Source organism: Diceros bicornis, chromosome 15, assembly GCF_020826845.1.
Source record: "Diceros bicornis minor isolate mBicDic1 chromosome 15, mDicBic1.mat.cur, whole genome shotgun sequence".
Taxonomy (NCBI): Eukaryota; Metazoa; Chordata; class Mammalia; order Perissodactyla; family Rhinocerotidae; genus Diceros; species Diceros bicornis.
In genome coordinates this window covers 30052076-30075321 of record NC_080754.1, presented here as the reverse complement: position 1 = coordinate 30075321, position 23246 = coordinate 30052076, and the positions used below count along the sequence as shown (strand labels likewise).

The following is a 23246-nucleotide window of genomic DNA, read 5'->3' as shown; positions in this document are numbered from 1 at the left end:
GGAAAAGCTCTTCTGGGGCTTGGGGGAGATGACACATTTTTAGCTGCATTACTCCATTTCCAGCTCACAGTAACCGAGAGGAAGGTAGGTCAACGATGGCCATCCTCACCTGGGAGATAAGAGGGGATATGGCTTGCCCAGGTCATCCAGAAAATGTTCTTATCCCACATCAGAAGCTCTTTTTAAAAGGCAAAAAGTCTAAGCATCTCAGAATAACTCCAGCCCCACACCATTTGGTGCTGTTTATGAGTGCCCGGACTCATCATTGGCACCCGAATAGCTAACAACTACTGGGCACTCGCCATGGGCCAGGCACAGTGCTAGGGCTGCTATAGGTATCATCTCATCAATCCTCTGAAGTAAGTACTGTATCATCCCCATTTTACAGACAAGGAAACTGAGACTCAGAGAGGAGACAAGCTAACACTTTACCATGTTCCAGGCACTGTTCTAACCACGTCACATATACTAACTCATTTAATACTCATAACAACCTCATGAGATATGAACTGTTGTTATCTTCACTTTATAGATGAGGAAATCAAGGCATAGACAGGTGCAGTAACTTGGCCAGAGTCACACAGCAGGTCAGTGGTTGGGCTGCCATGAACACAGGCACTCTGGCTCCAGGCCATGTTCTTAACCACTTCACCATCCATGGTCACAAATCTAGTGAGTCACGGAGCTGCAATCTGCACCCAGCTCTGTCTGACCCAGAGCCTGAACTCCTATTCTCTATGACATACCTACCAACTCCCCCTTCAGCCTACTTCAGACCTGCCTGGCTCGGTGCTCCCTGCTCCCAGACACCGGCCTGGAAGTCAAGAGAAGCTCAGACACTGACCCATATATAGGATGGGGTCAACCCTCTGGAACGGAGAAGCAGTCTTTCAAAATCTCTGGGCTCCCACAGACCATGGCTGGTGGCACTGTGAAGAGGCAGACATCACCAGCAGGATGTGCGGGATGGGCCCAAGCAGTGGACACGTATCCTTTGAAAAGTGACGTCCACATTACTTAAGCACGGGCAGGGGAAATAAGAGTAACTTGACAGTGGAGAAATCTGACCAAAACCACCTCAGCCAGGTGACCAAGGTCAACACCAACAGTGATGAATCACGTACCCTTGATATGACGTGACGTATCACTGAGATGATGTGATGACAATGGCACTTTACCTCTCGGCTTCCTCCCAAAAGACCACGCGCCCCGTCTAATGAGGAGAGAAACACCAGACAAACCCCAACTGACAGACACTCTACAAAATATCTGACCAGGACTCCTCAAAACCATCAAGGTCACCAAAAACAAGGCAAGTTGGAGAAAATGTCACCGTCAAGGGAGGCCTAAGGAGACGTGACAACCAAACATAATGTGGCATCCTGGATGGGATCCTGAACAGAAAAGGGACATTGGATTAAAACTAAGGACATCTGAATAAAATGTGGGCTTTAGTTAATAATAATGTAGCAATACTGGTTTATTAACTGTAACTAATGTACCACATTAACGTAATATGTTAATAGGGGAAATTGGGTGTGGGGTATATGGGAACTCTCTGTACTATCTTCACAACTTTTCTATAAAAATAAGACTGTTCTAAAAAATAAAGCTTATTTTTTTAAAAAGTGACTATCCAAGACTAGACAGTGAGACAGATGTGGAGAAGATGCGAAGGCCCAAAGTGTCCAGGACAAGGGGATTCTGAGAAGTTCGAATGAAGGAAACACACACACACACACACACAAATATCTGGAACACACACACAAATATCTGGAAGGGCATACACCAAATGGAAAACTGCGGAACATACAGAAAACAAATACATCATACACAACCTACATGGCCAACAGGCCCCAGGTACATATATGGAGGAAGCGTGTGCCCCAAGGAACACTCAGAGAATGTCAGAGGAGAAGATGCAGGAGACGATGGAGCCCAATACCCTCTGTGAATAGCTGGGGAAACTGAGGCCAGGAGAGAACTAGAGTTGGACAACCTAGGTCCTAATCTCAGTTCTGCCTCCTAGTCACTAGGTGACTTTGATCAGATCACCTCACTTCTCTGGGCCTCATGTTGTCCATCTGTAAAATTGGGATGTTAATCCCTGCCTAAGCCACAGGATTGTTAGGAGGCTTAAGATAGATCGGGTCAACCACCTTCAACAATCCCTGTTCCCCGCAACTTAACAGGACGGACACAACCTCCTGTGGCTTACAGGGTCACACAGTAATGAGACGACATGTGCCCTGTTCCAGCCCTGAGCTGACAATAAGCCAGACCCCACCTCTCTGGACAGCACACTCAACCCAGCACAATCCTTTCCCTCTACCTGGGTATTAGTTTTCTCCTGATGGCAAATGGGAGAGAGAGCCATTGGTGGTCTGGCCAGTTAGAGGGGTCCCTAGATGGCCAAGCTTGGGAGCCACCACTTTAGGGGCATCTGACCTGAAGACACCAGCATGAAGTAGCAATCATCATCATCACCATCACCATCACCATCACATCACTGTTCATTCAATATTTTCCCACAGTGACCTCTCCTCACAACAGCCCTGGAAGGTAGAAAGGGTAAAATTATCCCCACCTCACAGAAGAGGAAACCAAGGCTGCAGAGGAGTATCAGGTGGGGAAGCTGTGCTCTGATGCCGCCACCACGCCCACCAGCCCCTCCCCACAATGGGGGCAAAAGCTCTGCCGTTTCTCTAGAATTGTGTGGCTTGTGCCTGCTTTCTCACCCTGACTGAGCTTTGTCTCACTTGAGGCAAAAATGAATCTTCACTTGAGGCACAAGGCTGAGGGCGGAGGTGGCCCTCAAATTTTGGTTGATGGACTCACAGGCAAACAGAGAAGCTTCGACAAAAGGGAACCCTCCCTGCACTGTCCCAGAGCCAGGCCTGAGTGGTAAACACGGACACTCGAGCAACAAGGCTCACCAGCCCCTCGCCCAAGCCAGGGAAGTGTAGGGACGTCCTCGGGGCACACGGGAGCAAAAGCGTCCGCCCACAGACAGCACTGGCTGAGGTCAGGGAGCCTCGGTCCTGCCCTTGCTCAGCCAGGCTCTGCGACCCTGGGAAAGTCTCTCCCCACCTCTGTGCCTCAATTCCTTTTGTCTGAAAAATGGGATCATGATGGTACTGCACCCCCGTTTTAGGTGGACATGAATGTCCTCTATAAAGATGAGAGGTTTTGACTGATGGACATTTTGTCCCCAGGCAAGCAGAGATACCCTGTTCTTCATCTCAGATGGCCCCTCCTCTGTGTGGCCCAAACAGAGCGAACCAGAGTGACAGTTCCCACACCCCAAGGATAGGCCACCTGAACCCTCCCAGGCACAGTGAGGAGGCTAGACACCAGTGCTGCCAGCACAGCTGACAGCCAGCAACCGTGGGAATCCCGAGCCCAGAGGTGCCAATCCGCCCACCACAGGCCGAGTCAGGAGAGGCTGCCACAGCTCGAACCCACCCCTCCTCTGTGTAGACACAGGCAATGTGCAGAACTTCACTCCTCAGTTGCGGGAGGGAAACCAACAGAAACACAAGGCCGCTGGAAACATGACCCCGTAATGGGCACAGACCAGAGCACGTGGCTGTCCCAGACTCCACTGGGGCCCAAGCGGTATAAACCACTATGTCACATGGAGCTGGTTCTGCCCAGAGCCCATCAGGAGGTCAATCAACTGGAACTTTTTACACCCCCCATCCCAACAGAAAGCAGGGTAAAAAGGGTCAGGTGCCCAGGCTAGCCCACAGAAGCCAAGTGGATGTACAGTACGGCTAAAGCCTAGCTCTGTTGCCCAGGCCTGGGTGCCAGGGCCCAAAGGCAAGACTATGGGGTCTAGGAAGGAAAGTACTAGAGAGAAAAACAGAGTTACCTCGACCATTCCAGGACTCAGACCTCGCCAAGGTCTAAATCAGGTAGTTGGCCTCCTCCTCCTGACTTCCCTCTGCCTAGACTCAGGGGTTTGTCAAAATAAGCCTGAGCCTCTCTCCAAAAGACCCAGGAGTGCACCAGGCTCCAAAATACTTCTTTCCTCCTCCCTTCCACCTTTCCCTCAACTTCATTTATTTATCCAACAAACATATTATTCATCTCATTCCCTTGGGACATCTATCTCAATTCAGTGTTCAGAGGAAAGCAATCAGATGGGGCTAATTTATACTAAAGTGCAAAGGATTAACAAGCAAGTAGTTCCACAGCAGGAATATCTGCATTGGTTTTACAGGAGCTTATGACCGCCCCCAGTTGGAGCTCTGAGTGGAAGACTGTCTGCTCTGCCTACGCTCATAACTTCACTTCCTGTTTTTATGAACCCACAGGGTTCCTGAAAGCTGCAAGTTAGTTCATAACTGTTCCCACAGCAGCCAGTGTAATGATCTCTGCAGCCCCTGGGTTCTCAAGGAAAGAGGGAGGCTGTGCAAAAGCTGGGGATGCCTGTCAGGTCTCACCAGGTACTTTAAGTCACCTTCTGTATGTGTTCATGCCTGATACACATAAGTACATGTGCACACACACATATACACATGCACACTCTAGATCAGCTGCTGCTTGAGGCCAGGGAGAGACAATGGGTCTCTCACAGCCTGTCCATACCGCCTGGCCCAGCAGACACTCAGTCAACATATGCAGCTGGACCCGAACATCTCGCCTACAATCCACTCCCCACCTCAGACATGTCAGCTCTCCTAAAGCATGGATCTGGTCAGATCCATGTTCCTCCATGGATCTGTTAAAAATGCCCACAAAGGCTCTGTCTCCTGTGCCCAGGGCCAGCCTCTCAGCCTGGCATCCAAGCCTCCACAGCACACGCCAGCCTCCCTTGCCCATCTTCTCTCCCACTACTTCCCAACGTGTGCCCTAGTGTGTTTGTCAAAGCAAGTGGGGTGCTGTTCCCAAACACACTCCACAACTCTTCCCAACTGCCTGAACTGCTCACTGCCTGTCTCCACACAATGAAACTTTACTTACCCTTCAAAGCCACCTCATGTCCACCTCCTCCATGAAGCCCTCCTCCTTCCTGCCAAGGGCCTGTGACTCGTCCTCTTCTGAAACCCTCAGCATTGTGTGGCTCTCCCTTGTGGCTTTTATGACATCCCACCCTAACTGCTGGACCATGCCACCCATCCCACTGCCATGAGCCCACGAAGCAGCAACCCAGCAAACACCTCTGAGACACCCAGAGTGGTCAGTACCATGTCATGCAAACATCAGACCTTGACAAAGGGTTGGCGACAGGACAGGAGAGCCTCCCAGGACAGTCTCCTGGGGGCTCCGGCCAGCCTTACGCACTGCTGGTTGTCTGGGCACCTGCCTTCCCTGCCCAGGGAGAACCCCACCACACCCATGCAGCATCATGGCTCAGCCCCAGTAAGGGCTGTTTTTATGGTCCATGTCGCTAAGCCGGAGCCAACAGCTCCCTGGAGCACTGTGACACAGGAGAGGGAAGCTGGCAGCCCCTGAGGAGTTGGGGCTGCTCTTCACTCCCTCCAGCTCCAGTTGAGCAAAAAATGTTTTCTTTTCCTCTGCGTAAGATGCTTCCAACAGTGACAAACCTCACACCACCAACAGGAGGAGATAAAAGCCCTGTGAGTATGAGTGAGGAGCAGGGAGTGGCTGCGTGTCTGTACAGGACACACGGGCAGGCAAGTGTGGGTGACAGGACCAGCCAGCCAGCCACACGTGACCCCTCCAACAAGCAATGGAAAGAAAAATGAGGTCTGACCAAAATCAGAGCCAGCGTGTTCCACAGGCAGGGCCCCTTCATTTCTCACTCTGCAGACATGGTCTGGGCAGCACTGCTCCAAGGGACCCCATCAGGGCAACACACACCGCGTTAACCAGCCCCACCCAGCCCGGCCAGGCCTCCTCCGCAGGGCTGCAGCGGGAGGCCAAGAAGAGGAGAGAGCAGGCCAGGGTTCGTAAGCCTTAAGGCGCTGTGTGGTGTGAGAGGCTGGGCACTCAGGTCTGGCCATCAGAAGGAGCACAGACCAAGGCATCAGAAACCTGGGTGGGAGGCCCAGCTCACCCTAGAACTCGGAGAAGTGGCCTGACCCCAGCTCCTCACTTCCTCTCCTAGCAAGTGGGGACAGCAACTGTCCTGAAGTTCTTATGTGTCTGCCTGAGGTCCCTCCAAGAGGTCAGACATCGACGGGCTTAGAAAACTGCACAGAATTCACATGTGCAGGCTGACGCGACACTGGGGCGGGGGGAGTTGACACAGGTTGACTTTGTAGGGATCGCCTCTGGCCCAGGAATTCTACCCATGGGGAGTTATCACAAGGAAATAATCCTAATTAGAGAAAATAATCTTTATGCATGTGAATATTCATCACAGTATAATTTATGGTCATAGAAAAGAAAAGAAAGCATCTAGCTAGCCAAGAACAGGGAAATGATAAAGTAAACTAAAGTTCATCTACTCATGGAACCATTCAAAAAATTTTCAAAGACTATGATTACAGAGAAGATGGTGATGAGTGACATGAATTGAAAATGTCATGGTACAGCTTTACTTGTACCATTTCTTTCATTTTTTCAGTTCAAATAAAGGTTCAATTTCATATTTTGATATGTAAAAAAAGATTCGGAATGCTTTAAGTATATAGTATAACTCCTACTTTGCCTAAATTTTTAAAAAGCTACGTGCTGAGAAAATATTATAAGATAATCAAAGAATTAGCAGTGATGATGTTTATGTAGCAGTAAAGAGATAACTTTTTTTCTATTTCAATGTAGTTTTCAGATATTTTATGAATGAATGTTACTTTTAAATAGAAAAAGAAGTAAACCTATTTTAAAGGTATTTTAGGTACATACAGCTGACCTTTATGACACAGGACGGGGAAGAGAAGGAGAGGCTTCGACGCAGAGAAATAACCTGAATTTCTGGGGCAGACGCCAGACAGGATCTCCTGAGACATAACTCGGGGAACACAAGTTTTTCTGACCCAGCTTTCCTGGGTTGGGACCAAGGGCTTATGACCCACCCACACCCCATTCTCACTTTCCCAGAAGCAAACAAACAAAATAACCAAAACAGCAAGAACGCAGCAATCACACAAGAACAAAACCATCAACAAAGCACAAAACAACAGTGATTCCTATGACTGAAAAAAATGAATACCAAAAAGGCAGCAATAAAGAGCCATGAAAAACAAGAAAGCACTAACAGTGCCTGAAAAGAAGTATCCTTCTGGAAATCACAGGCATTCCAAAAGATCTGCCCAGCAGGAGCTTTGCAAGGCTGCCAATACGTGCACAGCAGCCAGACTGCACAGCAGAAACACCCCAGACTCCACGGGGAACTCCAGGACTGCCCGTTTTATCTTATGACTATCAAATTTTAGGAACTCCTAATAGCTCTCTTCTTAGGAAGCGGACTTTGGGCAGATATAAACATGAATCTCTGGCAGGGCATTATCATTTGCCTAAGGAACCCAAAGAAAGACTCGGTGTTTGGGTCTGCTCCCGGCACATCTGGAACAGCTCCTTTCCGACATCCTGACACGGGCCCCGCCGAGCCCATGGATCACGCTTGTAGGGCACCGATGGTCTGACCTACTGCATCGACAGCAAAGCTCTGACCAAAGCCTTTTCTCTGGAGATGTCGCCCAGGGCAAGGCCAGGCTATCAGGCAGGGCACAGAGAGGGTGAGGCACCTATAACACTTGTCATCTGCAAGTCACAGTTCACCCCCTGGTCCTCCCCAGGCCTGTGAGGCAGAAGTATCTTCTCTGCCCTGAGAATCCCCAAGGAGCTGTATTTCCCCTCCCTCTGAGTGCCCTGGAACACAGCCTGGCTAGAGTTTAGCACATGATGGGCAGGCATCTAACAGCTGATGAGGGAGAGAAGGAAAGGAAGGTCAGGCATGCCTCCCGCCAGATCTGCTGTCCTTTGCCAGTTCTTCTGTCACAGAGTTTCGTCCAAGGCCAATCACGCATACAGGACAATCACGCATACAGGACAACAAAACTGCTCAGGCCCTTAAGGCCCATCTAGTTGAGACATTTCAAAGTAGTTTGTTTAATCTTGAAACCTTTTGACCAAATAGAGTCCTCTCCAGAGCCTGGTCCACACAGCGGTCAAGATGGACGGCAGGGAGTGGAGTTGGGGCGGGAGAGAGGGAGGGTAAGGGAGAACCCTCTTCCCTCAGCTCCCCAGAAATACAGAAACCCACAGGGGGATTCCTGAGCCCCTGGACTCTTCCAAAGACAAGCTGAAACAGCTCACTATCAGCTCCCTCATTTTATAGATGGGGAAACTGAGGCCTAGAGGATTAAAGTGGCTCAGCAAAGGCACACGCATAGTCAGTGGCAGAGCTGGGACCAGCATCTAAGGGATTCTTCTCCCCTAGAATCCAGGAGAGCTGGAACCACACCTTCCTCGAGTCTGAGTCGCCCACAGCACCTGCACTGGGCCTGCCCAAAGATCCTAGACAGCCCACCTGAGGGGACAAAAATAATTGCTATTTGGAGAAGTAGGTCTCCAAGTCAGACAGACCAGGGTTCAAGTCCCAGCTCTGCCACTTAAAATGGCTGTTAACCCCTAGGCAAGTCACTCCACTGCTCGGTCAGTTCTCAGCAGTAACCTCGCAGAGCCGGTGGGAGGACGCAGTGAGCTGACAGCTGCACCTGGTTTCTGTGAAGGATCACAGAAGCTGGCTCTGCTCCCCGTGGCCTTTCGGTGAGCTCATCCCCTCTCTCCTTCAGATCCCCACTCAAAGAAGCTTCCTGAGCCCTTGCCTTGTGGCTAAGAGAACATTCAGAGGCCTCCATGGTGCAGGAACATGCCTTGTGGAGATAAAGTCCCAGCCAAAAGAATGGACTAGATTTTCCTGTGGCTTGACAACCTGCCAACGAGAACACAGCTTCAGCCTCCAGCTCCTGAACTCCTGCTTCCCAGGCCCCTTCAAACGGTGACGCTCCTGACTCCTCTTTCACATCTGGTCTGCTGGGCCGGAGCAGCAGGCCTCCATCAAACAGCCTGGCTGCCCCCTGCTGTGGACACAGCAGTCATCAAGTCCTGCCTGCTCTGGGAACTCAACCAGTCATAGTTCAGACAGCTGCTACCCTAAGACCCCGGAACTCCCCTTCTCACCCCTAAAGGCTCAGGTCATGGTTCACCATGGCCAGAAATTGGGAGGGTAATATCTGGGGCTCTGGAATCAATCAAGGACCATTTGGAGGAGAAGAATCCAGAAGCCTGGGACACCCCACAAATGAGACTCCCCCGCCAAGGCTTCTAGACCAAGGATGACTTGCCAGCACTTCCACACAAGGCCGACCTATCTCAGACCAGATGATCGCATCTCTTCTGCCCTGGAGGGACCAAACACAGAAAATACTTTAATTGTGCATCAGAGTTTCAAAAAAAGTGCTACTCAATGATAATCTGCACCTCACAGCTAGATTTGATATTTTACAGTCAGATAAGCACAGGTTCAAACTAGAAAGAACAGGATCACAGATTTGGATGGAGAGTCATCTAGTCCAACCTACAGATGGACAAACTGAGTCCCAGAGGCAGATGTGTACAAGGAGCAGAGTCAGGGCTGGAGCCCAGGTGCCCTGAGTCCAGAGACACCACACTTCACAACTCATACTGTGTCCCTGTGAATGGGCCCCAGGAGCTGTGCAACCTAGGGCCCTGCCCTTGATTCTCTGTGCAGGAACCTCTGTTATACAAAGGGAGTGGCTGGCCCCTTGTCCTCTCCCTCACATTTCAGTGGAGCTCTTCTCTCTGATGCAGGGCACTGGCAGTACTGGAGCCAGGAACATGGGCGCAAAAGTCAAATACCAGGCGCTGCTGCCCCCGGTAGTCCAGGTTACCTTTGGGCATGATCTGATGCATGGCGACCGAGAGGAAGAAGATGGAGTCGCTGTAGTAGGTCCCCGAGCCGGCACTGAAGTGCTTCTGCATGGCCTCCACGACGGGGAAGAGCTTGTCCGTCAGCACGGCAACATCGTGGAAGACGACCTGCAGCAGGGCGTGAGGAAACCGCAGGAATGAGCAAACCAGGTCCGCACACCCAGCACGCACGTGGGCCCATGGAGGGGAGACACACAGGGCCTCTAGGGTCCACGAGCAGGGTCCCAAGTGAGGGTTAAGAAAACGAGGAACAAAAGGGAGTCAGCAGAGGCTGGCCATGGGGACAGGGACGTCGTGTGGGAGGGGTGTGCAGGAATGCATGTAGGGGGGTGCAGGGGAAGAGAAGAGAGAATGAGGACGGGAATGGGAGCGGCCCCCAGTCTGCCTTCTGCTTCTGAACTTCAAACAGAGCCACCTTGAAGGTAGCTCTGTGCCGAGTGACTGGAAACCACGTTCAAGTATCTGGTCCTGAAATCAGGACCCTCAGCAAGTCTGGGTGGCTGGCCCGGGCCCCGGTATTGCCGCTCCTGGTGGCCACTACACATGTTCCACAGGCCAGTCAGATGCTCCACCTCCCTTGTGTCCAACTGTCTCACTGTGGGCACAGTGAGAGCGTCTGGCCACTGGAATACTGGGCCTGGGGATGCCTAGTGCCTCAGTAAACTCATCCATCAACTCAACCAGCATTTCTTGAGCGTCCCAGACACTCTGGAGACGCTGTGAGAGGTATGAAGAATAACCAGGTACCACTTTCCCCAGAACACTTAAGAGTCTAGAGATGTCACAGCTGCTGAACAGAGCCCTGCAGTTTACGAAACGCTCTCACATACACACACGGATCCCCATGACAACCTGGGGCTTCAGCGAGGCAACCATCACTATCACAGCTCCAAATCACAAACGAGAAAGCAGATGCTCGCAGACGTTACACCTGCCCAAGGTCACACACCTCATAAGTGGCAGAGCCAGAACTTGAACCCTGGTCTCCAGATTTCAAGTCCCACACTTTTTCACTAAAAATGCATCCTCTTTCCTTAACAGCAACCAACAGAGAAAGACGTCAGCATGCCAGTGATTAGAGTAGACGAGAGAACTAATAGGACGCTAATGAGCTGGCTTCCTTGTTTGACATTAGTCTAGATTATAAGTCCATCCCACATGCAGCCTCAGCCTCACATAAGATACCAAATTACCATGCATTCTGCTCACATATGTCTTGCAAGTTTTTCCTGTTGCTCTGTGTGCCCCATGACATCTAGAACATTCCACCACACAGGAGGCACTCAATAAATGCAGCCCAAGCCAGAGCCTGGATCCTCCTCTTCCTCCATCTTCAACCTTCACAAGAGATCTGCTGACAACCCCCTCCACTCCCACCTCCCTGGTACTAACAGGACAGGACGAGCCTGCAAGGCTGTCACATGCTGCTCAGCCACCACCCTACCGACTGCAGGGCCAAGAGCCTACCTGAACAGGGATGGCACGACAGCGAAAGGAGAGGCCGCGGACACCCTGACTGGGCTGGGGACACCGTCAGCGGCCCCACCAGCAGGAGAAATGGCACGTGTGGGTGGTGCCCGAGAAGTTCTCAAACAGGGAGGCTCCACTTGGTCATCCCTCTGCCCGGGTTCCTTCCTGGCCCAGTCTCCTGGTGTCACCCCAGCCTGCACGCCCAGAGCCATCTCGCGGCCCAGCAGTGGCAGTCAAGTGCCCTGTCTGTTCTTCCTTTCTTCAGGCTCTGCTTTTGACCAGAAACCTGTTTTTCTCTTACCTCACTAAAGTGTTCACTTTTGTCCTTGGGTCTACTTAAATTTCTACAACACTATTAAATGTAGAAAAACTTTTCTATTGCGTTAGTCCTCAGCATTCTGTAACTGTAACTCTTTAAATCTTTTCTCTCTTTATAAAAATCTTTTTAAAATTTCTTGCGGTTTCTCTTCTAAGTACTATTTTCCTTTAACCTTTTTCTGACTGCTTTTTAATTTATTTATTTATTTATTTATTTTTGTGAGGAAGATCAGCCCTGTGCTAACATCTGCCAATCCTCCTCTTTTTGCTGAGGAACACTGGCCCCTGGGCTAACATCCGTGTCCATCTTCCTCCCTTTATATGGACGCCGCCACAGCATGGCCTGACAAGCGGTGCGTCGGTGCACACCCGGGATCCGAACTGGCGGACTCCGGGCCGCTGCAGCAGAGCGCGCGCACTTAACCGCTTGTGCCACTGGGCTGGCCCCATCTGACTGCTTTTTTAGTTTGACTTTTTCTTTTTCGTCACCTCTCGACCTGAGGTGGAGAATCCAGACCAGTCCTGCAGTTTCCCGACACAGACACCAAATTTCGTCTTTCACCTCCTGCTCCCACGTGCTCCCCTCACCCCCACCGGGGACTTCCTGGCTGCACAGACAGTCACAAACCCTGACAGGTCTCCCCATCTCCTGCCTCGCCCTCTCCAAACCAGTCTCTGTTGTGCCTCTCGAGTAGTCTTCCAAATATACAAATTCATTTCTCTCTCTCCTCTGATGGCTCCTCACTGCCCCTGGTTACTGTCCGAGTTCCCCAGCAAGGCTTATGAGCCCCTGCACTAGTAGCTCTGGGTTCCCCTCCCGCCCTCCCCTCCTCTGGGGACTGGGCAGTCCCCACTCTGCCCGCCACATCTTGGTGTCCTATGTCCTTATATATTTGTACCTGCTCTTTGTCGCACCATCGGGACTCCCTCTCCCAGCCTCACCCCTCCCGCCCAGCCCCCATCTGCCTGGTAAATGCCTATCCAGTCTTCCGGCCTTGCTCAGACACTCGCTCCAGGCTTCGCACAGCCTCCCACAGTCCGTCACACCCTCCCGTGCACCTGTGTCACACGGAGGGAGGCTCCACTTCCCTGTCTGACTCCTCTACAGGTCTTTGTTTCCGTGTCCACTGGGTGGGGCACTCCTTGAGGCCAGAGGCTGTGACTGCTCCTTGTCCAGCCCCTGGACACATGACAGGCCACTGGTATAGATTTGATGAACTAAATGAACTGCACTTTCAGTAAGTTACCAAGCCCCTCTGAGCCTCAGTTTCTTCATGAATGTCCAGGATGGTAGCGCCTCCCTCCTATGTGGCTGTTAGGAGGCCCCGGACAAGCAGATAAACCATCTAACACAGGAATTGCCACACTGCACTTACTCCTAAGTGTAAGTAGCCACACACATCCTGCCCCTCCCCTGCTCCATCCCCTTCCTCAGACCCCCGAATCCCCTCCCCTCACAGATCAGTCTTCACTCATGAGCCAGCTTTTCCCTCTGAGGCTCATTACACCTCCAAACCACTGCTGGAAGCTGGAATTTGACAAGAAGCTGGAAGCTGACGAGAGGGCTCTCTCAGAAATGGAAGCCTCTGTATTCATTAAAAGGAAGACAGGGAATGGATACGTACACACAAACACAGAGCACGTACACACAAACACAGAGCAGGGCCTGCCCCAGCTGAGCCAGGGGAGATGCAGAGAGAGCAGCAGCCAGCTTACCCCTCTATCCCGGCCCCCATCTTGCCCCAGAGCTTCACAAGAGACAATTACATCCCATCGGCATTAATAGATTTATGAGGACAAACTGTACTCAGTACATTGTTCCAAATGCAGTACGGTGAAGCCCGCTCCAATGAATATTTCATATAATAAATCTCTTAAAAGATAAATTAGTATGTTCCATGGAATACACTTTATGCAGCAAGCAGCAAACCACACACACTGCAAGTGTGATCAAAACACCCAGGGCTCCCGATGTCTAAAACAGGTCTGCGTCCTGGGATCTCCAAGGGCACACTTTGAAGCCCCCCGCCCAGGGTCAGTGCCCGGCAGGGGGCAGCGAAGCAAGAGTGATGGAAAGAGAGAAAAAGAGAGGGAAAGGGGCAGAGAAAATGCCACTCCTCCCTCTGTTGTTCCTCCTTTTCAAACTCCCACCTCACGGGCTGCAGGAAGAATTATCATAGAATCTAGAAAACCAGGAATATAAGGTGACCCCCCTCTTGAAGGCAATTGGTCAATGAGAAGATCCAAAACAATCGCTTACGCCAACTTGACTACGTGATTTTTAGGGATGTAGATTAAAAAGTCAAATCACTATTTGTAACTTTTATTAATTTATATATGCACATTTAAAATTAAAAATCATATTATAAAATACTATTTTCGGGCCAGCCCCATGGCTTGGCAGTTAAGTGCGTGCGCTCCGCTGCTGGCGGCCCAGGTTCGGATCCCGGGTGCGTACCGACGCACCGCTTCTCCAGCTATGCTGAGGCCGCGTCCCACATACAGCAACTAGAAGGATGTGCAGCTATGACATACAACTATCTACTGGGGCTTTGGGGGAAAAAAATAAATAAATAAATAAAATTAAAAATAAAATACTATTTTCCCCCACCTAGCTTACAAAATCATTTCTTTTTCAAACCCTTCATGTGCATCCTCAATGTTAATGCCTTTATCAACCCCAGAGTAAAGCTGAGTCATCAGAGCACTTTTTCAGAACACATCCTCCACTTGAGATGTTTTGGATACAGCTCCTTGTGAATTTATACAGGATGCTATCATTGGAAATGGTACCCCAACCCACAGGAACCCATGTTCATATCATTAAGGCAGTTGGTGTTTCCATCAACCTATAATCGTGAGCCATTTAGTATCTTCCTTTTGTTAATCACCTTTAAAAGGCTCACTTAAATCAATATTCCACACTTACGAGATCAAAACCCCAGAAATAATGGCTAAATCTATGTTAAATTTCTTTGCCTCCTTTTATTTTTAATGAATTCTGTCAAATGACTTCCAGAAACACCTAAATTCAGTAATGACTGAGGTTGTCCCAGACTAAGGTGTTCTAACACTGTACTTTGTTATTCAAAATAAAGCATGTAGTCGAGAGAGCATTATGTAATATAAGAGGCTCTGATGGGGGGGGGAAGCTTGCCTCGTATACACCACGCACCGTACATTCTTGACACTTCCGACACAGGGAGGCCAAAGGAACTAGAATGGCAGAGCCTGGTGCCAGGCAGGACAGACATCTTTGCCAGCCTGGCCCTGGGCTCGCTGGCACAGACAGGCTTGAATAGCCAGGCCACTGCTCCACTAAATATCGACTAGGGACATAAAGCCATGCCAAGCCTGAGCTCAACTTGATGGAGAAAACTCATTTATCACTTGGCATGCCCCACTGGAGTCAGGTCACACCACGCTCTTGGAGCCAAGAAGGGAGGTGGCAGGGGCTGACCCTGTGCACAGGGAGATGCCAGGTTTCCAGGAAACACCAAGGCCTCCTTGAAGAACAGCAGCTCCTACAGCCACCGATAGCAGTGCCACAGGAGGGTGATGTCGCCTCCCCGTGCTCAGCCAGAGACTGTCCCCAGAAGAGCTGCTGGAAAGAAGAGTGACAGCACAAAGCTCATGGAATCCCTGAACTGCAGGAACACCAGATAGGGTTCCATTTGCCCCGAGGGGCTGCCAGGAGCACTGGGTAGGAAGGCTTCTGTGGGACACCTGGACTCAGCAAGAAAGCGTCAACGGCAATGTCTGCCAGTGGGTGGGCAAACTCGCCTCCCACGGAGCCATCACCCCAGCTCTGTGAGCACCCAGTTGGGCTGGAATCACGCCTGTGATGGGGAGTCGGTGCCTCCTGAGAGCCAAGCCCAGGCATGGAGTGGGCAGTTCTGGGATCAGATGCAAACTCCAACACTTAGTCGCCTGCAACCCTGGTCAAAACAGTACATCAACTCTACCTCGTCTAAAAGATGGGAAAGAAGCATGGTAGCTGTCTCATAGGGCTTGTATGAGGGATGAGTAGGAGCTCAATAAAGGACAGCTGACATACCACCCCACTCCAGTACAGTTAGAAAGTCTTCCCCACACAAGAATACCTAGATTTGATAAGAGAATATGTTCTGTAATAAACAGTCCAAGATACTACATGGCCATAATCTGCCCGGCTCTGCGGTGCTCTGCCTGGGATAGAAGGTGGTCCCAGGTCCTCCCTCCTGGGACACTCAGCCCACACCCCGGGTCCCGCCTCTGCTAGGTAGGGGCTGCCCAGTGCCCAACCAGAAAGTTCCTTCCTCACTCTTCATGCTTACCACGGAGTATCTATTTGCAAACCATGCTTCTAAAGTTACTAAAACAATCCAAATCAGTAGGAAGATAAAACACAATTCTGAATTGAAGAGATCTTAATATACAAGAAAAGTCACTAAGTAAGGACATCTGCCTCGCAATTAGAAATAGTATGTCTCCTGTGCCAGTCCCCTGCTCGCAGGCCTCCCCCCCGCCTGGTAGGACACCAGGGAAGACGGGAGGAGGACAGGCCTCTTTGAGCTCAAGAGGCAGGGCAGGTCTTTCAGGAAACTGACAAGTACTTGGCACATTCTCAAAGAGGAGCTGTTTGGCCTTCTTGGAGTGGGGGTAGGTAACCCATTGTCCCCCCAGCCCCACAGCACCCTTCAGGACAAATCAGGGAACAAGCATCAGAGAGTAACTTGCTCTGAGGGCAGTGAGTGGGGACAGGTGAGCCCCACCACAGGCCGGTCAGCCCCCACAAATGCATTACTAATCTGTATGATCTTAGTAACCAATTCCAATAAGAGCTGGAGGAAAAATGCTTTTCTGGAAAAAAATGGGTTTTCTCACTGACTTGCACTATGAATGTGAAGGCATATTTCTACGGAGGAAAGAAAAATCTGCTAACAGACTGGCAATCTTCCAATCCCACAAACATGCCCAACACCTGTTACACCTCAGGGCTTTGGTACTGCCTTGTCTCTGTTCAGAATGCTCTCCCCAAGAATCTTCACGTGCCTAGACCCTTCTAGCCATTCAGGCGTCAGTTCAAATGTCACCTCCTGAGATCTTCTCTGACCAAAAACGTAGCCACCCCCTCCCCAACACACACACACAGTCCCGGCTGTTCCATTACCAGATTTATTTTCTCCATAGCACTTATCACCACCTGACATGTTATATTTTCAAGTGTCTTGTCATTTATTGCCTGTCTCTCCCCAGGCCCCAATAAGCCTGGAAGGCACCACGATGGAGGGACCTTATCTGTCTTGCTCACTGCTATGCATCCAGCTCTTGGCAAAGTGTTTCAAAAAGTAGAAGCTCAGCAAACACTTGTAGGAAGGAATGAGTAAGTGAACGGGCAGAGAAAAGCACCCAGGACGAGGGGTAACCTGACAACCTGCTCCAGGACACAGAGCAGTGGCCCCACAGGGCCTGTTCCTGGGAAGACTGAGAACTCAGGGGCTCCTTCCTAACCCCAGGATCTGCCCCTGGGTGGGTCATGTGCTTCCCCAGCTCCGCCCCAAAGGAGAGGAATTTCTTCTATATGGGACTTTATTCTAAACCTTCAGGAATATGGGTCTTCTTCTCACCTTTAACCTGCTGGTCAGAATATCCAGTAGGGCCAGGCTGCAATATCTCACTTTGTCAATAAGAGGTGCTGCCTAATAAATTGTATACCCAATCTACAAATTGCCTCAGAATAACTATGCTCTATTTTTTAATTTTACGTCTGAAATTACATCAAAGGTCTTTCCTTGAATGAAGTTTTCCCGGACTAGGGAGTAACAGATAGCTGATTGATTGACAGATGGGTAGAGTAACAGAGTGCTCTATTGATCTGTTTTTTTAATCACTATCAAGTCCTAAACACACTATCCGTTATCAGTGGCTGCCTGTTGCCCCCCACTAATAACTTTAACTCTCTTTTAAAAACAAACATCTCCCAGGATAAATGAAAAATGCTCTGAATTTGTTAGTTTTAAATGAAAAAGCTAAAAATTATCATTGATGTACAGTTTTTATGAGAAAAGAAAAATATAAATCCACAGGTTGGGCCCCTCCCTGACTTGTATCACTTCTGCGAGATGTCCTAGATATAATTTAATTTTGTCACACAGAACCACAAGCAGCTAAAAAGGAAAAAGAAGCCTGCCCATTTAATTTCCAAAGTAACTTCCAACACCCATGCGCACGACCCACTTTACTAACAGCTCAAAAGCAACAGGCCCTCCCACCGTCCTCACCACAGGGCGTCCAGTCGCCACAAAGCACCGTGTCTGGTTCCCCCCGACCCTCATCTCCACCTCCCGCTCACTGCACCATCAGTGGTTTCCAGACAACCAAATCTGCAGTTAACGTTTTGGGATCCCTACAAGATTCCCAACATTTCAGCAGATATGGGCTATATTCCAGTTCTCCAAAACCCTGATATGATCACGGTAGGGTAGGACAAGGGGGAAACAGAACGTAAGAGAGACAGGCCCGGCACCTGGACAGCGGGTGACTGAGGGCCGAACCACGTCAACAGGAGCTGTGTGTCCAGCAAGCCTGCAAGCTCCAGCCACACTGCTGGGGCTGGCCTGGATCCGAGGCTCTCCAGCTTCAGCGTGCACAAGCTCTCGCCAGGGAGTCTTGTAAAACTGCAGACTCCCAGGTCCTGACCCCAGACATGCTGAGTCAGGGGCTGGGGTGAGGCTCAGCAACGTTCATTTAATGAAAACCACCCCCACGTGATTCTAGGGCAGGTGGCCCCCAGAAGGGGGACTTTGACAAGGGAGGTGACAATAGCCCCACTCTTCTCTGTGCCAATCAGACCACCTCAGAGTCCTGGTTGGGTTCGGCTCTGGAAATCACACCGCAGGAAGGCTGTGGGCAAACTTCCAAAACGTGTCCAAAGGAAAAGACCAAGGCGGCAAAGGTCCAGACTCCTTTCATCTGAGCAGGTGAAGGATCCGTGGGATTTGCCCTGGTTGAGGGGGGACGGAGGGATTATACACTCTCACACACTGCCAGGGCCTTCTCTCCAGTTCCTCCATCTGTCCCCACTGGTATTCTCACCATGTTTCATTTTCTTGCCCGTAATGGAGACAGGATAAACAGCAAAGATAAACCTGTTTTCCCTTTCAAAACCTCAATTCTCTGTTGACTCAAGCACCCCTCACAGAGCGATCAAGGAAGAGCAGGCCATCACAACTGGAAGGGAGGAGGCCCCAAGCTAAGGAACTGGACCCAGTGCCCTCTGTGAGCCCTGTGTGGCTGCACCAACTTTTGTTCCCCCTCGCCCTGTCCTTGTCCTCCTCACTCCAGTAGTAAGAGGATCCTTAGAAAATGGATACAGAGATGAAGACCCTGTTAGCATAACAATGTATAGAGACTATGTATATGAGAAAAAGCAAGAAAAAGCTTGCTGTGTCTTGTAGATGCTCCGCTCTGTACACCTTCGAACACCTGGGCCTTCCAAGTGAATCTCCAGGATGACCTCCAGGAACTATGGCAAATCACTGGGACAGAGCCACGTCCCTGGAGGGCAAGGAAGAATCCGAGACAAGACGAACACGTTGAGAAAAGCAGAGGGAGACAGAGGGAGTGGCTCAGACACTCCTCCAAGGCTGATTATGAATGAATCATAAGGCAACTCCAAAGGAAAAGTGGAGTCTGTGCCATCTTCTACACTCTGTAAGTGTTCATGACCAGCTAACAGTGACATCAGACCGTGGCCCCATGCCCTTCCAGATATTCTTGACACAGCTGAGGGGTTCCATAAGCGCAGATCCACAATTTCTATAGCACAGTCCATCCAACTCCCACAGCCCCACAGCTTCACCTTGCCATTCAGCACCTGCTGCCCCGGCCTCCTGTTCCCAGCGCCCATCACTCGACACTGAGCAGTCATTCTTCAAAACAAATGCACTCCATCACTCCCTACCTCTTTCCAGCACTCACCAAAGAATATGTTTAGTGATCTCTTTTTAAAACAAATAATCCTTACATAGTGGGTGTAATCATTCCTCATTTCACCTCTTTTATAAATTAGGAGGTTGTAGATTTTTATAGTTAATGCTAAATTTTCCTGACAGTAGAAGCCAGTTCACTACAAAATAATGTGTTCCAACCCAAAAGATAAGAAAAGGTCTGAGAGAGAAGGAAAGCACCGAAAGGAGGAAAGATGGAAGATGAGAGGGAAAACTGCAGTATCGGGATTTTGCTGTGAAATCCGAGGATAAGCTGTCCTAGTCTACCTACTCACCAGGAAGTTGAGCGGTTGTAGGTCTGTCAGGTCTTCTTCACCAGATTCCTTGATTTGTTCTTTTTTGTGTGGTAACCTCCCATGACCTATGACATATGACCTCCCAAAGAACACTGCAGTTTTACCACAAGTGACACCCAAACGGATGCATCTGGCCAGCTTCCGGCTTCACTGGACAGGCAGAAAGGTGGCCTCAGCCAGGGAGGCCTGCCCCACACTCCCCCGCCCCGCCTGTGCACGGCTAAGCCTCAGTCCCACTTCCCACTGGCCCTCTGGGCTGGGGACCCAGCTGGACCCCAAGTAGGGGGTCCATGCCCCCGAGGACCCTGCTGAGCTCAGACCAGTCAGATTCCAGGACGGTCCCCATCACTTTCAGGGGCTGCCCACTCTCCTAGGTCTCATGAAACCCCCTCATCCAGTGCTCCCCAAGATGTGGTACACGCCTCTGGAGGGGTACAAAAGGGACTTCTAAGAGGCATAAAGACCAACCATTTTATTTTAATATTTATGGACTCATTTTGATATGTAAAATACTAGAAAAATTAGCAAAAACACTTTACAATTATGACTTAACAGATATCACCCAAGGAGAGGCTAAGGAAAAAGGAAAAACAAATGGTGAATCAGTTTAAAATACATAAGTGGGTAATGCTGCAGGCAGTTCTAGGGTATTGGCAAAAACGGTGAAGGAAACAGTCAACAACCAGACTTCGGAGGCACTATGCACGTCCATCGCCTCCCTTTGTGGGTGAGATGACGTGCTTAAAATGCCAAGCACAGCCCCGGCAGCCAGGAGGTGTTCACAGACTGAGCCCATGCCTTCCCCAAGGTCACACACGGCTGACGTCAGAACTGGATTTGCTGACTCCTCATCTAAAGCCTCCCCACTAAGTCCCTTCCTGCAACCCCAAGCTAAGACAGCTCCCCCCTGGGTGACGTTCGAGACCCAGCACTTCTCTAAGCCCCACCACGCTAGGCATCTGCTCATCATGAGACCACAAAGAAACGAAAGGAAACGTGTATCAGGCAGCCATGTAGACAAACATGAGCTCATCGGATCCTCATCATGACTGGGCTCTTTATAAAGGAGGTGGCTAAGGCCAGAGAGGTAAAGTCACCTGTCCAAGGTGACTTGGTGATGGCCAAGGCCCAGATTTGAGCCCAGGTCTTTCTGATTCCAGAATGCGAACCACCTCTCCATCACTAGGGACTGCCGTCCTTCCACCTTTCTTCTTCTTTGCATCCCTCATGACGGGGCAGAGCCCCACTGAGTGGGTACACGACAAACCCAAGCTCTGTCAAAGAGGTAACTTGTCTACAGCCCTCTTGAGGCCACAAGTCCGTGTCTGAATAAACGCTAATGTAGAAAACCTTGTGGTTCCCTGCAAGGGCCCTTTTCCTGGATGGGTCCAGAATCCCCCCAGTCCTCCTCAACCGCACAGCTCCCACTTGCTCAGGCCACGGTCATCTCTCCCCTGGGCCAGGACATTGGCCTCCTAACAGGTGTCCCCTTCATTCTGTCCCCCACACAACGGCCAGAGTGACTCGTCTCTACTCAACACCCAGAAGCGGCTCCTCCTACCACTCAGCCAGAACCTCACTGGAACTGGGGCTAGGATATGCCCTCCTACTGGGTCTGACATCTTTCCGCACTGGCCTCGCTGCTCCTCAAATGCACCAGGCACCTCCCACCCATCCCACCTCGGCTTGGCTGACCCCATCACCCAAATGCTCTCTCAGTAGCTGCCTGGCGAAGTCCTTCATCCCTCTGCTCAAATGCCACCTTCTCAGTGACGGCGTCCCTGCCCATCCAACTAAAAATCGCCCACCCCACACTCCTGATGCCTCTTAGCCTGCTAAGACACTGTATAACTTACCTCCCAGGACACTATATGGTTTACTCATTTGCTTAACATGGAACAACAAAGAGATGAAATGAAACCTAACCCTTTATGAGCCCATACATCACTGCGTCCCAAGCAGCAAAGCAGACAAACACCATTAGCTCATTTAATCTTTTTCCTGCAGAATGGAAACTCCACGAGGGCAGGGATTTTTGAGCTGTTCTGTGTCTTTTGCTCACCAACACACTCAGTGTATCAATGGTACACCCAATCTCCTAGGACAGGGCTGGCGCCTATTCAGTGCATGGTAAATACTGGCTCAACGATGGTGTCACACGGCAGCCATACTGGACAGGGTTACACGGACTTGAAAGAAAGCAGTGCTCCTTTGCTCTGGCTTTCGTGAGCATCCCCTGGGCCAGCAGCAGCCCTTGGCTTTCCCTCTGTCAGCATGAATCTGCTTTTGCCTTAAGCCCCTGGGATCTGAGGCCCTTTCTCAAGCCATAACGCACAGACCATTTCACTGAGGGGTCGGTTTCATACCACAGGGAAGAGACAGGTCATCGGGGAGCCCCAGGCCACTGCCACCCTGCAAGGCAGCCCCCTACTCGCGACTCAGACCTGCCAGCCTCCCAAGACTCAGGCCTCAGCCGTGGCTAGAAAGTGGAAACCACTTTGCTAATCACAAAAATAAAACTGGGTAAGCAACACGTGTAGAGTCAACAGGTCATACAGGTCACTGATTCAACCCTCACGATCCAGACAGGGAAACTGAGGCCCAGCGAGGGGGGATGGAGCTCTTCCCAGAGTATACAGCAGGTCGTGGAGGAGCCAGGCCCACAGCCAGGCCCCCTGCCTTCTTGGACAGCACTGTGGCAGTCAGTCAAGACCTGAGTAAAGGTGACTCCACCTGCAGCTGGAGGCACCTTCCTCTCTACTCTCATCCACAGAAATTCGGAAAATGCTGGAGAAGACTGGTCCAACTCTCTACACAGCCAGGAAGTTTCGAGTGTGCCAAGGGACACTCAAGTTTGCCCTCAGAGTTTCCCTCCTGTCCCATTCCCAAAGTTGTCCTGAGGTTTCCACCTCCTGACACCTTCATGGAGCAGGACCCACACCAAGAAAAGGGAGTCTACACCAAGTGCTCGGGAGAACGTGGAGCAGGCAGTGGGATGACCACACTGGAGAAGAGCTTAGCAGGATCTCGGGAAGGTGCACGCACTCCCGGAGCAGGAAATGTCCTTCCAGGCAGGGAACCTAGAGAAACCCAAGCACATGTGTGTGTACGCGGACGTGCACCTGATGTTCACGGCAGCTGTGTTTACGCCAACAAAAAAGTGGGAACCACCCAGCCATTTCTCAGAGGGAAAATGGATAAACAAGTCTACCTGTAACAAAATCCTACACAGCAGTTAAAATGACCAAATAGGACCTACAAGGATGAACAGGGATAAGTCTCAAAACCATAATGTCGAGTGAAA

General features: G+C 50.5%; 1 protein-coding gene across 1 annotated transcript in view; it reads right to left on the bottom strand.

The window, feature by feature from the left end:
• XXYLT1 (xyloside xylosyltransferase 1) overlaps nucleotides 1–23246 on the bottom strand; it is a 175416-nt gene that overhangs the window by 132882 nt on the left and 19288 nt on the right. Inside the window, exon 2 of the mRNA XM_058556087.1 lies at nucleotides 9828–9975. Within this exon, the coding sequence (XP_058412070.1) occupies nucleotides 9828–9975 (148 nt within the window). The remainder of the gene's footprint in view (nucleotides 1–9827; nucleotides 9976–23246) is intronic.